The 13,753-nt window shown below is 46.2% G+C and overlaps 1 protein-coding gene across 1 annotated transcript in view; it reads right to left on the bottom strand.

Moving 5' to 3' along the window:
* The window catches only part of CDK12 (cyclin dependent kinase 12), a 265,108-nt gene that overhangs the window by 227,002 nt on the left and 24,353 nt on the right, over positions 1–13,753 (bottom strand). The window contains exon 3 of the mRNA XM_082271762.1: positions 12,771–12,947. Coding sequence (XP_082127888.1) covers positions 12,771–12,947 — 177 coding nt within the window. The remainder of the gene's footprint in view (positions 1–12,770; positions 12,948–13,753) is intronic.

The raw sequence follows: 13,753 nt of genomic DNA, 5'->3' as shown, positions 1-13,753 counted from the left end.
ATCGCGTTTACCAACAAAGGGAAAGTTTTTTTGTTATTTTTGGGTTTTTTTTTAACGCGTAATGGCGGCGATCTGCAATTTTTTTTGCGGTACTGCGACATTGCGGCAGACAGATCGGACCCTTGACTGACATTTTTGACACTTTTGGGGTTACCAATGACATTTCTACAGTCAGTAGCTATACATATGCACTGTTACTGTAAAATTACACTGGCAGTGAAGGGGTTAACTTTTTTTGAGAGGGAGGGGTTGTGTGTGTCCCCAGGGACGTGATTCTAACTGTGATTGGCTGTGGCTTGAGGTGTAGGAACAGTGATCAACGGTCCTACATAGAAGAACCGTATGATCACTATTCCTACACAGGGGAGAATGACAGGCGGCTTGTTTACATCAGCCGCCTGCCTTTCTCCCTCTGCACCGACGATCGCCGAGTGACCGGCCTTTTGCGATTTTTTTTTTTACCAAACATATGTAGCATAAAACAAATTGGCCGAAAATGTTAAAAAATTTAGATGTTTACATCTTTTGGGGGGGGGGGGGGGGGGGGAATTTCATATAAAAAAATGTGAAAAATATTGTTATTTTTGCAAAATTTACGCTATTTTTTTGTTTATAGCGCATGATCCAAAAAAAAAAAAAAAAAATCGCACAGGTGATCAAATACCACCAAAAGAAAGCTCTGTTTGTGGGGAAAAAAAGGACGTCAATTTAATTTGGGTACAGCGTCGCACGACCGTGCAATTGTCCGTTAAAGTCACGCAGTGCTGAATCGCAAAATAAGCCCTGGTCAGGAAGGGGGTAAAATCTTCCGGGGCTTAAGTGGTTAAAGTAGAAAAATATGAATTTCCTTGCATGGCCTAATCAGAGCCCAGACTTTAACCAAATTGAAAATCTGAGAAATTACTTGAAGACTGCAGTCCATAAATGGTCACTATCACGTTTAACTAAACTTGAGCAGTTCTGCAAAGAAGAGTGGGAAAATATTGCAAAGTTAGTAGAGACATATTCCAACAGACTAAAGGCCGTATTTGAAGGAGAGATTGACCGATTATCGGCAAAGTCGATATATCGAGGGTCGATTTGCACTTTGCCCAATAGATCGAAATCGGCCACCAAGGTGACCGATATTGCAGATATTTCGGGAAAGTGCTTGTACCAGAGTGATGTCTGCAGCTAGAGGCATCACCCCAGTACCGGCGTCCATAGCCGACGGTCGGCTGCCTTGTAATGACAACCGCTGCGGCCGAGAAGCCGCTCGGCTGTCATTACAAGGAGCAGGAGGGGACGTCCCCCCCTTCCACGGCTCGCCTGGGTCTACCGCCCTACCCCGCATCCGGCTCTGATCGGGTCTCCATGTAAAAACCCGGAAGTGAGTACAGGGCGCCAAATTAAAAAAAATTACAACATTCAAAACAGCCACACTTCGCGTTTTGAATGCTTTTAAGTGCAGAGGAGGGGTTTGGGGTCGTTTAGACCCCCAGATCCCTCCACAAGAGTACCTGTAAAAAAAAAAAAAACTATATCGGTCGAACACTGATTTAACCACTTTACGTCTGCTCGCGGTAATACTACTGCGGCAGAGTGGTTCGTTATCGTCTGACGACGTAGTATTAACGTCGTCAGACACTCCCCCTTCTGGGCGGCGCTTGCGCGCCGCCGGAGGCTCGCTCCCGCTGTTTTCATTCACAACGGGAGTCGGGCCAGGGGAGGAGCAGCGGCGATCGCCGCTGCTCTGCCCCGATCGCCGGGGATCTAGTGTGGAGATCCGCCCGCCTGTGTAAACACAAGCGGACGGATCTCCATAGTGACAGGGAGTGACAGATCGGACTCTTCAGCATAGCTGGACATCCGATCTGTCCCTGACTCACTCAGTCACCTCCCCCCCTACACGTCAGTAAGCACCAGGCATACATTAACCCCTCCCTCTCCAATAAAATTAACCCCTTCCCTGCCAGTGTCATTTTTACAGTAACAGTGCATATATATAGCACTGATTACTGCAGTAATGTCACTGGTACCCCCAAAAGTGTCAAAAATGTCAGTCAAGGGTCCGATCTGTCCGCCGCAATGTCGCAGTCCCACAAAAAAAAAAAAAAAAAATCGCATATCGCCGCCATTACGCGTTAAAAAAAAAAACACCAAAAATGACAGAAATCTTTCCCTTTGTTAGTAAACGCAATAACTTTTGCGCAAACCAATCAAATGACGCTTATTGCGATTTTTTTTACCAAACATAGGTAGCAGAAAACAAATTAGCCAAAAAATTTTAAAAAAATTGGTTTTTACATCTTTTTTGGGGGGAATTTCATATAAAAAAATGTTAAAAATATTGTTATTTTTTCAAAATAAACGCTCTTTTTTTGTTTATAGCGCAAAAAGTAAAAATCGCACAGGTGATCAAATACCACCAAAAGAAAGCTCTGTTTGTGGGAAAAAAAGGACGTAAATTTAGTTTGGGTACGGCGTCACACGACCGCGCAATTGTCAGTTGAAGTCGCACAGCGCCGAATCGCAAAAAGTGGCCTGGACAGAAGACAGCAAAATCCTCCGGTGGTAAAGTGGTTAAAGCAAAGTGGCTCAACAAAATACTGACACAAGGGGGAGGGTGATCCTTTTGTTTTTGGAATACAGCTGCAAAAAAAAAAAAAAAAAAAACTGTCTTCATTTCAGGCTTCAAAGCAACAAAATGTTATTAGTTTGAAGGAAGGTGGAGGGCGCCTTTTTTTTTTTTCTATACCCAATCAATATGCAGCCTCACTGTAGTGGGCCTCCATCCGTGAGGCCGCACATATGCATACATGCATTTGTGGTGAGAGTGCGCTGTACAGCATGCTCCCAACACAGAGGCTGGGCTCTCACTGAGATTTCTGGGTCTCATACTAACGATCGGGAACTGGGAGTTCAGTTTCTGATCACTTTGGCTATCACAGTGATTAGTTACCGGTGCAGCTCGCCCCCGTTTTGTTTTCACCCCCTCTGAAAGGAGAGAAAGATACATCGTATTTTTCTCTCCTTGCCAGAGAAGAAAAATATAACAAAAGCGCGTACAAAATATGTATTAACCACTTCTGGACCTGAAGGATTTACCCCCTAATGACCAGGCCATATTTTGTGATTCAGCAAAGTGTTATTTTAACTGACAATTTTGCGGTCGTGCGACGCAGTACCCAAATAAAATTGATGTCCTTTTTTTTTCCCAAAATAGAGCTTTCTTTTAGTGGTATTTGATCACCTGAGCGATTTAAATTTTTGCGCACTAAACAAAAAAAGAAAGCGACAATTCTGAAAAAAAGATGGGATTTTTGACTTAGCGTAAAATACTTTCTGATGTTAATTGACAGACACAGCTCCTGATTCTTCTTAACCATTGGGTTATACTGCCCCCTACTGGAGTAGGACACTAGGCAGAAAAAGCTTGACTACGCCTATGGGCAGTCCCAGGGGTTATACACCCACTCTCAGCTATAGGCACTCAGTATTGTTACAAGCAGTGTCAGAAGAAAGCCAACTCCAACTCCGCTCCCGAAGCTTCTTAACCATTGGGTGTCCCAAAGCAGTGTTAAACATGAGGGATGGGAAAACCTCAGAAAACATTTCCCAGTGCTAACCAGCGCCAACCAGGTAAACAGAGCTCAATCATAAACAACTGGAGCTTAACTGAAAAACAATACACCCTCAAAGAGGACCAGGTCCTCTAAACAGCAGCCAGCAAAACCTTGCGGCCAAAGGAAGCATCCACAGATGCCAACACATCCACTTTATAAAAACTTTGCAAAAGCGTGCTCCGACGACCAGGTGGCCGCCTTGCAAACCTGTGTCACTGACGCTTGTTAACTTAAGCCCAGGAGGCCCGAGGCGCCCTAATAGAGTGTGCCTTGACAGGGAAAGGAGGAACCTAACCCTGGCCTGAAGCAATGTCTGTCTGATCCATCTGGAAATGGTTGCAGAGGAAGCGGACAACCCTTTTGTGAGGTCCGTGAGCACAAATAGTGAGTCTGACTTCCGAAAAGACTTCAGACAGACAGGGGCAAAGCACCACCTTGTTATTGTGAATCACCATAAGGTGAACAACAGGATAACGCCGCCAGTTCCGACACACTGCGCGCAGAGGTGATAGCCACCAAAAAAGGCACCTTCTGGGACAGCGAAAGCAGGAAAATCTCCCGATATTTTCAAAGGAAGGCTTAGCACCAAATTAAGATCCCAGGGTGACAACGGAGTCCGCACTGAAGAAACCAAAATGTCAGACACCCTGAGGAAAAAGTACGCACCAGGGAGTGTGTGGCTAAGGTCATTGGAAAAAGACTGCCAAAATCGATACCTGCCCCTTGATGGTTCTCAAGGCCAATTTTTGTTCAAGCCCCCGTTGAAGGAAGGTTAAGATCTGATCCACCGAGTAGGAGCGAGGATGAACCTGAAGAGACTCACACCACGCAATGTATATCTTTCCTCATACGATTGTAGATCTTCCTAGAAGTAGATTTCCTAGCTTTAGACAGCGAAGGAATCACTGAATTAAACAGACCTCTATCCTTCAGCACCTGGCATACAAAGCCAGCGACTGTAAAGCAGGATGGGGGTTAGATCCTTAGGACCGCAAATCAGATCCTGAGACGAAGTCCTCAAGGAGCATCGGTGACCAGCCGTACCAGATCGGCGTACCAAGACCAGCGAGACCAGTCTGGAGCCACTAGAATGACCGGAATCCCTTCTGCCTCGATCCTGCACAGGAGTTGTAGGGCTGGAATGAATAGGTCAGCCCACCTTAGAATGCTGGACACTTCTTGTGCCCCCTTGGTGATTGACATAGACCACGGCCATGGCCTTGTCCGAATGAATTCGTACTAGACAACCCTGAAGACGAATACACACACTTCCTGTACCAGGGAGGTCCATGGATCCGGAAACCAGCGAAGATGCCCCCCACCCCACCCCAGATACGGGTGAGGGCACCCCTTTAAGCAGACGCAGTCTTGTCCACAGCTCTGGAAGAGCCCGCTCGTGGCTTGCCAGACCAGGTCCTTTTGGAACCTCGGGTGGATGCCCTGACTTTTGATCCCTTGTCTGAGACCCTAAGAGGCGAAAAAACTTCTTATGAGTAGAGGAGGACGGCCCAGGTCTATGACTGGGCGCCTTGCCTTTGATAGCGAACATATGGTGGGCCAGAGCCTGCGCCCTCCTATCAGCTGGATCTTTAAGGCTGTGGACCAAAATGAAGGTAGCTTAATTCAACCTGGAAACCGACAAGTGCGCTACAGGTGGGACCGTCCACCTTTTAAGCAGTTAATCCTCATAAGGATATTTCAAAGCAAAAACGCCTAGGAACCACTGTGTTATGGACAACCCCATTGTTTTGTGACAATGTTGTCAAAGTAAGCGGAAAGGGCAACACCCTCGCCGTTTTGGAGGGCCTGTGGGTGCGGAAAGGGACCAGTGTCTCCGACGCAGCATCAGCCACAACCTCCATTTTTAAAGTTTCACGCACTGACACAAACAGTGCATCCATAAGCACCTTTTCATGTGTGGCTAGGGGAGCAGAGGAATTATCCTCACTATCTGAGCACTCAGGGTGTGTGGACGTAGACCCAGCAGGGTGACTCACGTCTGCGGCGGCCGTTACAACTTTAGGGTTCTGATTTATCAGGGGACTGCGATCTCGCATAGGTGACGCCGACCAAGGGCCCACTAATGGAACACCTACTGGACCCCGCAAAAAAGGCAAGGGGGGGGGGGGTCGCTCTCCAAGGCCCTCCATAGAAGCCTACATAGGAGAAAAACCTTAGTTAGACTTACCGGTGACGGTATTTGCCTTTCAGGGCAGCACCTGGAGAGAGCGTAGATCCACCCAATTTCCCAGCAAACACTGTAGTTTTTAAATCCCTCCTCTTCCACCATGCCTTCAGTTATAAATTAGCCTCTGACATGCTGGAAAACAGAGCACAGAGTGAGCTGCAATACCTTCAGGAGGAGTTTCCCCCTGAGCTCTGTAGGCTTCCTTGATTGTCCATTTAAGCCACCTTCCCAGAGTATCTGTGGAGGTTTTTTCACCTTTACAGGATCCCGTGAAGATTATGAAGAGTGCATTTGATTTTGGAGCCGAGGAAAAAGTAGGCAGAACTATCTCTTGAATACGGTGAAAAGATGTAGCCATCTTAGGAAGAAAAGCCGGATCTGTTCTGAGAATTAATCAATCTGGAAAATAACTAAAAAAGGATCTGCAACGGACAAGGCCTGAATCTCACCGACTCTACGAGCCAAAGTGATCGCCACCAGAAAAATTGTCTTCAGAACTAATGTCCTCAGAGAAGCCTCCTTTAAAGGTTCAAAAGGAGCTTTAGTAAGTCCTTGTTACACTAAAGATAAACCCCATTTGGGAAAAATTTTAAAGGTTGTCAGCCTATTTCGAGCGAAGGCTTTGAAAAACCTAATTAAGGTATCTTGCAACAGAGTCTTTTCAAAAAACACTCAAAGAGCCACCACTTGGGTCTTTAGGGTACTGGCTGCCAGCCCCTTCTCCATTCCTTCATGGAGAAATTCCAAAACTGAATTTATATTTCTAACCTGAAGCTTCCTAAAGGAGCACCAAGAATCATATTTCTTCAAGACCTTCATATAGATAGCCATGGTCACCTTCTTCCTACTGGAAAGGAGAGTGGAAATAAGCTTCTCTGATAAGCCTCTAGCTCTTAATAGGTCTTCCTCAGAAACCAAGCCGTTAACTGAAGACAATCCGACTGTGGATGGCTCAGAGTGCCCTGCATTTCCAGGGGGGCTTCGTGGCTAGATTTAGAAGTGGTGAAAAACAGGGCCTTTTCGGCCAAAAGAGAGCGATCAGGATTAGATATGCGGATTCGTCCCTGAACTTCCTGAGGACTAGTGGTATCAGCTGAAAGGGGGAGGAAAGCATAGCACAAGGGGAAGTCCAAAGGTTGAGCAAGGGCATCCAGGCCCAGAGGATGATCTTCCCTGTGGAGGGAAAAGAAAATTGGAGCTTTGGCATTCTGCCGGCTCGCTAACAAATCGACCTGTGGATAGCCCCAGATTTAGTAACCATGAGGAAGGCTTCCTGGTTCAGGCTCCATTCTGCCTCTTTAACCTTCTTTCTGCTTAGATCTGCCAGGAGATTCTGAGAACACTTCAGGTGGATTGAAGTTAGAGAAGGCACATTTTGTCCTGCCCATGAAAGCAATTGCATGGGCAGATCCAAAAGGCTTCTGCTCCTTGTTCCCCCTTGTTTTAATACATAGGCTACTGCAGTCACGTTGTCTGACAGGACCTTAACATGTTGACCTTTGACCATTTGATTAAAGGTCATAAGATCCAGAAAAATGGCTGTCAACTCTAGCCAGTTTGACTACTTCCTATCTTCTGTCTTGGACCACGTGCCCTGAACAGTATGGTCGTCTAGGTGGGCTCCCCAGTGGAAAAGACCAGATTAGACCCTTTGACAGCTTGATCGGGCTTCGCAACTACCAGAGAGATCTTTTCACCCTTGTAGAAATCCATGACTCCTTGGTGAATTTGATCCACCATAGCCAGCCGGGCAGGTGGAACAGAATCAGACACAAGGTTTCTCCTAAGCACCTTAGTCCAATCAGCCACCGCTTGCGCCACCAAAACGGACGCGAAAACAGGTTTGAGCAAGGAACCCGCCACCGTGTAGGAATGGCGGGCTAGAGACTCCAACCGTCTGTCCGTGGGATCCCGAAAAAAAGGGGTCTCCTCAATAGGAATCAAGGTAGCCTTGTTTAACACGGCCACAGTGTGATCCACCTGTGGAGGCACACACCATCGCGATTCCGTAGCCGGTGCAAAGGGATAAAGTAATTTAAACCGACTAGGTACCAGGAATGGACGTTTTAAAGTGCGCCACAGTTCATTAACAGTGTAATGAAACTCTGCGCCGACTTGTGGGTCCTGTGAGTCCCAAATGAGGACAAAATGCCCGGAGGATTGGGCTCATCCTCCATAATGTAGAGTTTCTTTTTTACAGAAACAATCAACTCATCCATGGTCGCGCGTTCTTCAGGCGACCCCGGGGGAGAAACATCCAACCCCCCTCCACCTCCGCCTCCCCCTCAGACAACAGCGGGTCTAAGGATGAGCGAGACCCTGAAAAGGGCACGCCCGCCGCAGCAGCCATATCACCATCTGAATCAGAGGAGGGAGATAATCTGGGCCTCTTTCTAGCAGCACGTTCGGCCATCAGCACCTCCATCTTGGACACTAAGGACGCCACTACAGCAGCCAAATCAGGCATAACAGGGGCCACAGCAGGACTGGGGTCCCCCAACAGGGCTGGAGGGAATTTGTTGTCCCATAGAATCCATTGCCCAAGGTGAAATATAATTGTGCAATAAAAAGGGTACTGTTTCCTTTAACACCGCTGTGGAGTGCGCAGCCCACCGCTATATGAACAGTGACAAAAGACCCCCAATAGGAGAAGAAAACTGAGCCAGAAATGACAAAACAGAAGGTTATGGAAGAGACAGTCTGCAGAGCCCCACAGAGTGTTACCACCTAGATCGCTGCTTCAGAGGAAAAGGAAGTGAGGTCATGAGAGGCTGAACTATAAGCTGCAAAGGACTCAGGGAAAATGGCTCCCCATAGAACTGAATGGGAGACTTCGGGAAAATGGCCGAACATGTGCGGAACGATCGTTCTGCCACACGCAAGATGGCGCCGGATGGCGCCAAAACAGCATGTAAATCAGCCCACAGTGAAGCCAACATGCCTGCCCAAAGTAAAGATGGCGGACCGTGCGGATTTTCCCCCGCTGCGGCCGCCACACACATCGTCTGCACCCCCAGTGAAAGCACCTAAGTGACACAGGGAAAAGGGCTCCCACAAACACACAGCACCATAGCGCAGCGTATGTACAAAAGACCCCCCGCAGGGATCACAACAGGGAGGCCCACACCGGCACAGACATGGGGGAGACACAGCAACACAGGACTGCCACCCCAGACAGAGGCCCCACACAGAAGTACTTACCTGTACCAGATGGCGTGGGGAGCATCTCAGAACGGAAAGCCGCTGTCCTCATCTGACAGGGAATGCCGTTAGCCAAGGACATTACACTGCAATATCGCAGATGTGTCCAGTGAGGTAGCCATCTCACGGCTGCATCCCTGCTGCGAGCAGGGATGAGTCGTTCATAATGCCAGGACGAACCACGGCTGAACGCTCGATGGTGGGCTGGGGGTCCCTCTGACCCTCTGCCCTGGAGAACCAGGGTGGTCATTCCGAATCCCAGCACCACATGAATCCATCTTCTTCCGAAGAGTCGACTAAAACTAAAGCTGGCAAAATAAACAGCTAGTAAATCAAAGAAAAAAACTGACATTTTCAAAGAAAATCAAATAAAAAAAATTTAGAAAGGCTGAGACTGTAGCCCCAGCACAGGGAAGCCTAACTACTCCTGACGCTAGGCAGAAAGAAACTGAGTTGGGAGTGGTCACTGCAGGGGGGTATTGACCAGTGGGACAGCCCCCATGGGTGTGTATATGCAAATGCCTTTGTTCTTTTGACTAAGTCTTATGCCTAGCTACTCCTGCGGAGCGGAAGTCAATACCCAATAGTGATGACTTAGAGGAGGCGGCGACTGTCGGAGGACGTAAAAGAAATAGGGTTTTCATCCATCTGGATTTCACAGACAGGATCAGATTGGATAGCAGCAGGTGTCAGCGGAGATGTCTCCGCTGACACCCTCTGCCCCATAGGGATGCATGGAGCATCGGATCAGGTCCGCCTGAAAAACTGACAGGTGGATCGGATCGCCCAAGTAAAAAGGGGCCTTAGAGGCTTCACATAAGTGGACTTTAATTACTCACAGGCTTACTTAATTACAGCTGCAAGAAAAAGTATGCAAACCCTTTGGAATGATATGGATTTCGGCACAAATTGGTCATAAAATGTGAGCTGATCATCATCCAAGTCACAACAATAGACAATCAGTCTGCTTAAACTAATAACACACAAAGAATGAAATGTTGCCATGTTGTTCTTGAACACACCATGTAAACATTCACAGTGCAGGTGGGAAAAGTATGTGAACCCCTAGACTAATGACATCTCCAAGAGCTAACTGGAGTGAGATGTCAGCCAACTTGAGTCCAATCAATGAGATGAGTTTGAAGGTGTTGGTTACAGCTGCCCTGCCCTATAAAAAACACACACCAGTTCTGGGTTTGCTTTTCACAAGAAGCATTGCCTGATGTGAATGATGCCTCACACAAAAGAGCTCTAAGAAGACCTACGATTAAGAATTGTTGACTTCCATAAAGCTGGAAAGGGTTATAAAAGTATCTCCAAAAGTCTTGCTGGTTCATCAGTCCATGGTAAGACAAATTGTCTATAAATGGAGAAAGTTCAGCACTGCTGCTACTCTCCCTAGGAGTGGCCGTCCTCTAAAGATGACTGCATGAGCACATCGCAGACTGCTCAATGAGGTGAAGAAGAATCCTAGAGTGTCAGCTAAAGACTTACAAAAGTCACTGGCAAATGCTAACATCCCTGTTAGCGAATCTACAATATGTAAAACACTAAACAAGAATGGATTTAATGGGATGAAACCATAGAGGAAGCCACTGCTGTCCAAACAAAACATTGCTGCACGTTTACAGTTTGCACAAGAGCACCTGGATGTTCCACAGCAGTACTGGCAAAATATTATGTGGACAGATGAAACCAAAAGTTGAGTTGTTTGGAAGAAACACACAACACTATGTGTGGCGAAAAAGAGGCACAGCACGCCAACATCAAAACCTCATCCCAACTGTGAAGTATGGTGGTGGGGCATCATGGTTTAGGGCTGCTTTGCTGAGTCAGGGCCTGGACGGATTGCTATCGTCAAAAGGAAAAATGAATCCCCAAGTTTATCAAAACATTTGCAGGAGAACTTAACCCTCCTAGCGGTAACCCCGAGCGTGACTCGGGGTGGATGGGCAGAGCGCGTAGCGGTCTCTTACCTTCTCCTGGTGATCCAGCGATGATCGCCAGCCGTCTGAGATTCCCGCCGCTCGTCCGTCCTCCGTCGGTGTGATGACTTCCTAGTTCCGTTCCCTGCAGCAGCAATGCTGCATGGCAGCGGAACTAGGGAGGGAAATTCAAACATTGAACGTTGCACAAAACACACACCTAACATTTATATTAATATATATATTAATATATATATAACGCATGAATTATAATCTAATCAATAATATATATATATTTTATATTATATATTACATAATGAATTTATATTATTGATTAGATTATAATTCATGCATTTGGGTTTCAAATTTATCACATCTGGGATGTCTACTAGAGTCTTGTTTTGGTCAGGTTTAAGTCAGTAATTACTAAGAATTGTAGGCCTATAATACATAACGCCAAATTTCCATGAAAAAAATGTACCGCTTTTGGTACAGAATTCCTGACAGAATCATACCGCCAGGGAGGTTAAGGCCATCTGTCTACCAGCTGAAGCTCAACAGAAGATGGGTGTTGTAACAGGACAATGACCCAAAGCATAGAAGTAAATCAACAGAATGGCTTAAACAGAAGAAAATACGCCTTCTGAAGTGGCCAAGCCAGAGTCCTGACCTCAACCCGATTGAGATGCTGTGGCATGACCTCAAAAAAGTGATTCACACCAGACGTCCCAAGAATATTGCTGAACTGAAAACAGTTCTGTAAAGAGGAATGATCAAGAATTACTCCTGACCGTTGTGCACGTCTGATCTGCAACTACAGGAAACGTTTGGTTAAAGTTATTGCTGCCAAAGGAGGTTCAACCAGTTTTTAAATCCAAGGGTTCACATACTTTTTCCACCTGCACTGTGAATGTTTACATGGTGTGTTCAATAAAAACATGGCAACATTTCATTCTTTGTGTGTTATTAGTTTAAGCAGACTGTGATTGTCTATTGTTGTGACTTAGATGATGATCAGATCACATTTTATGACCAATTTGTGCAGAAAGCCATATCATTCCAAAAGGGTTCACATACTTTTTCTTGCAGCTATATATTATTTTTCTGTTCACCCAGAGCTCATTCACACAAATTGCGGTGACCTTCATTAAATCAGCATAGATCAAAGCAAACTCATCACTAGAGCATGAAAAAAAAATATATTTTTTTTTTGGGGTGGATATAGACAAATTTATTTTGAAAGACAAAAGAATAAGTGCCGGTTCACACATATGCGATGCGGGTTTCGGCAATCGCACCCGACTCGCAGGCAGTTCACACTGCAATATGCGAATCGCTGGGGGTGTAAATACAAAGTTAACGACAACCCCAGATCAGTTCACATATTGCAGTGCAAACTGTCAGTTTCAGACATGAATCGAATCGCATGGGTGTGAACATCCATGCGATCCGATTCTGGTGCGGACCAAAAAAAGGGCCCTTTTTGACTTTGGTCCGAATGTGATGCAAATTCAGCCAATCTGCATGGCTGAAATCACAACGTACAGACATTGCATGTGTTTTTCATAAACCCTAGAGCAGGGATCTTCAAACTATGGCCCTCCAGTTGTTCAGGAACTACAATTCCCATCATGCATAGTCATGCGTGTGAATGTCAGAGTTTTACAATGCCTCATGGTATGTGTAGCTCCACAACAGCAGGAGGGCCATAGTTTGAGGATCCCTGCCCTAGAGTAAACATAATACAGTAATAATAACTGAAATGCCTGCAGGTACCAAGTAACAACAGATCAGCCACCACACCAAAAAGCTACTAAAAAAAAAAAAAAAAAAAAATGGACAAAAACTTACTTTGGTCTCTTCCTTACTGGTGGTTGTGGAGGTGTTACTGCTTTGGGTTCTGGAGACTCCGGAGGGGATGGGTCTCCTCCTGGAAGTTCAGGAGGTAATGGAAGGTCGGTCAGGAGGTGCCTAGGTCTCTGCTCTTTATTTTTCTTGACTGGTTTTGGGGGGATAATCTCCATGGGACTGTGAAGGAAAAAAGAAAAGGATATATGATACTGTCCGTATGCTACAGGAATAAGATAAATAAGGCAAAATGAAATTCCATTTTTCACAAGAAAGATTGACAAACTGTACATCATTCCTCTTGCTTACCCACCCAACAGACTAACCATTTTGCTGCTCCCTCTTTTGACAGCTTGAGCTCAGATGGCAGAGATCAGCCTCTCTTAACCAATTGCCGTCTGCGTACGTTCTCGTCTGACGACGCAGATCTGCGTCATCAGACACTCCCCTTTTCAGTCACAGCGGGAGTTGGGCCAGGGGAGGAGCAGCGGCGATCACCGCTGCTCTTCCCCGATCGTCGGGGATATAGTGTGGAGATCCGCCCGCTGATCTCCTAAGTGACAGGCAGGGTCAGATTGCAGGGTTCAGCATAGCTGAACCCTGGATCTGTCCTTGTGTCACTCAGTCACCTCCCCCCACACACGTCAGTAAGCACCAGGCATACATTAACCCCTCCCTCTACAATAAAATTAACCCCTTCCCTGCCAGTGTCATCTTTACAGTAACAGTGCATATTTATAACACTGATTACTGCAGTAATGTCACTGGTAACCCCAAAAGTGTCAAAAATGTCAATCTAGGGTCCGATGTGTCCGCTGCAATGTCGCAGTCCCGCAAAAAAAAAAAAAACACGCAGATCGCCACCATTACTCAAACAAAAAAAAAAAAAAAAAAAACACCAAAAATGACAGAAATATTTCCCGTAGTTAGTAAACGCAATAACTTTTGCGCAAACCAATCAAAATACGCTTATTGTGAATTTCTTT

This window comes from Pelophylax lessonae (assembly GCF_965119305.1).
Source record: "Pelophylax lessonae genome assembly, chromosome: 11".
NCBI classification, from domain to species: Eukaryota; Metazoa; Chordata; class Amphibia; order Anura; family Ranidae; genus Pelophylax; species Pelophylax lessonae.
Note: the sequence above shows the minus strand (reverse complement) of the source record. Positions and strands in the feature narration are given on the sequence as shown.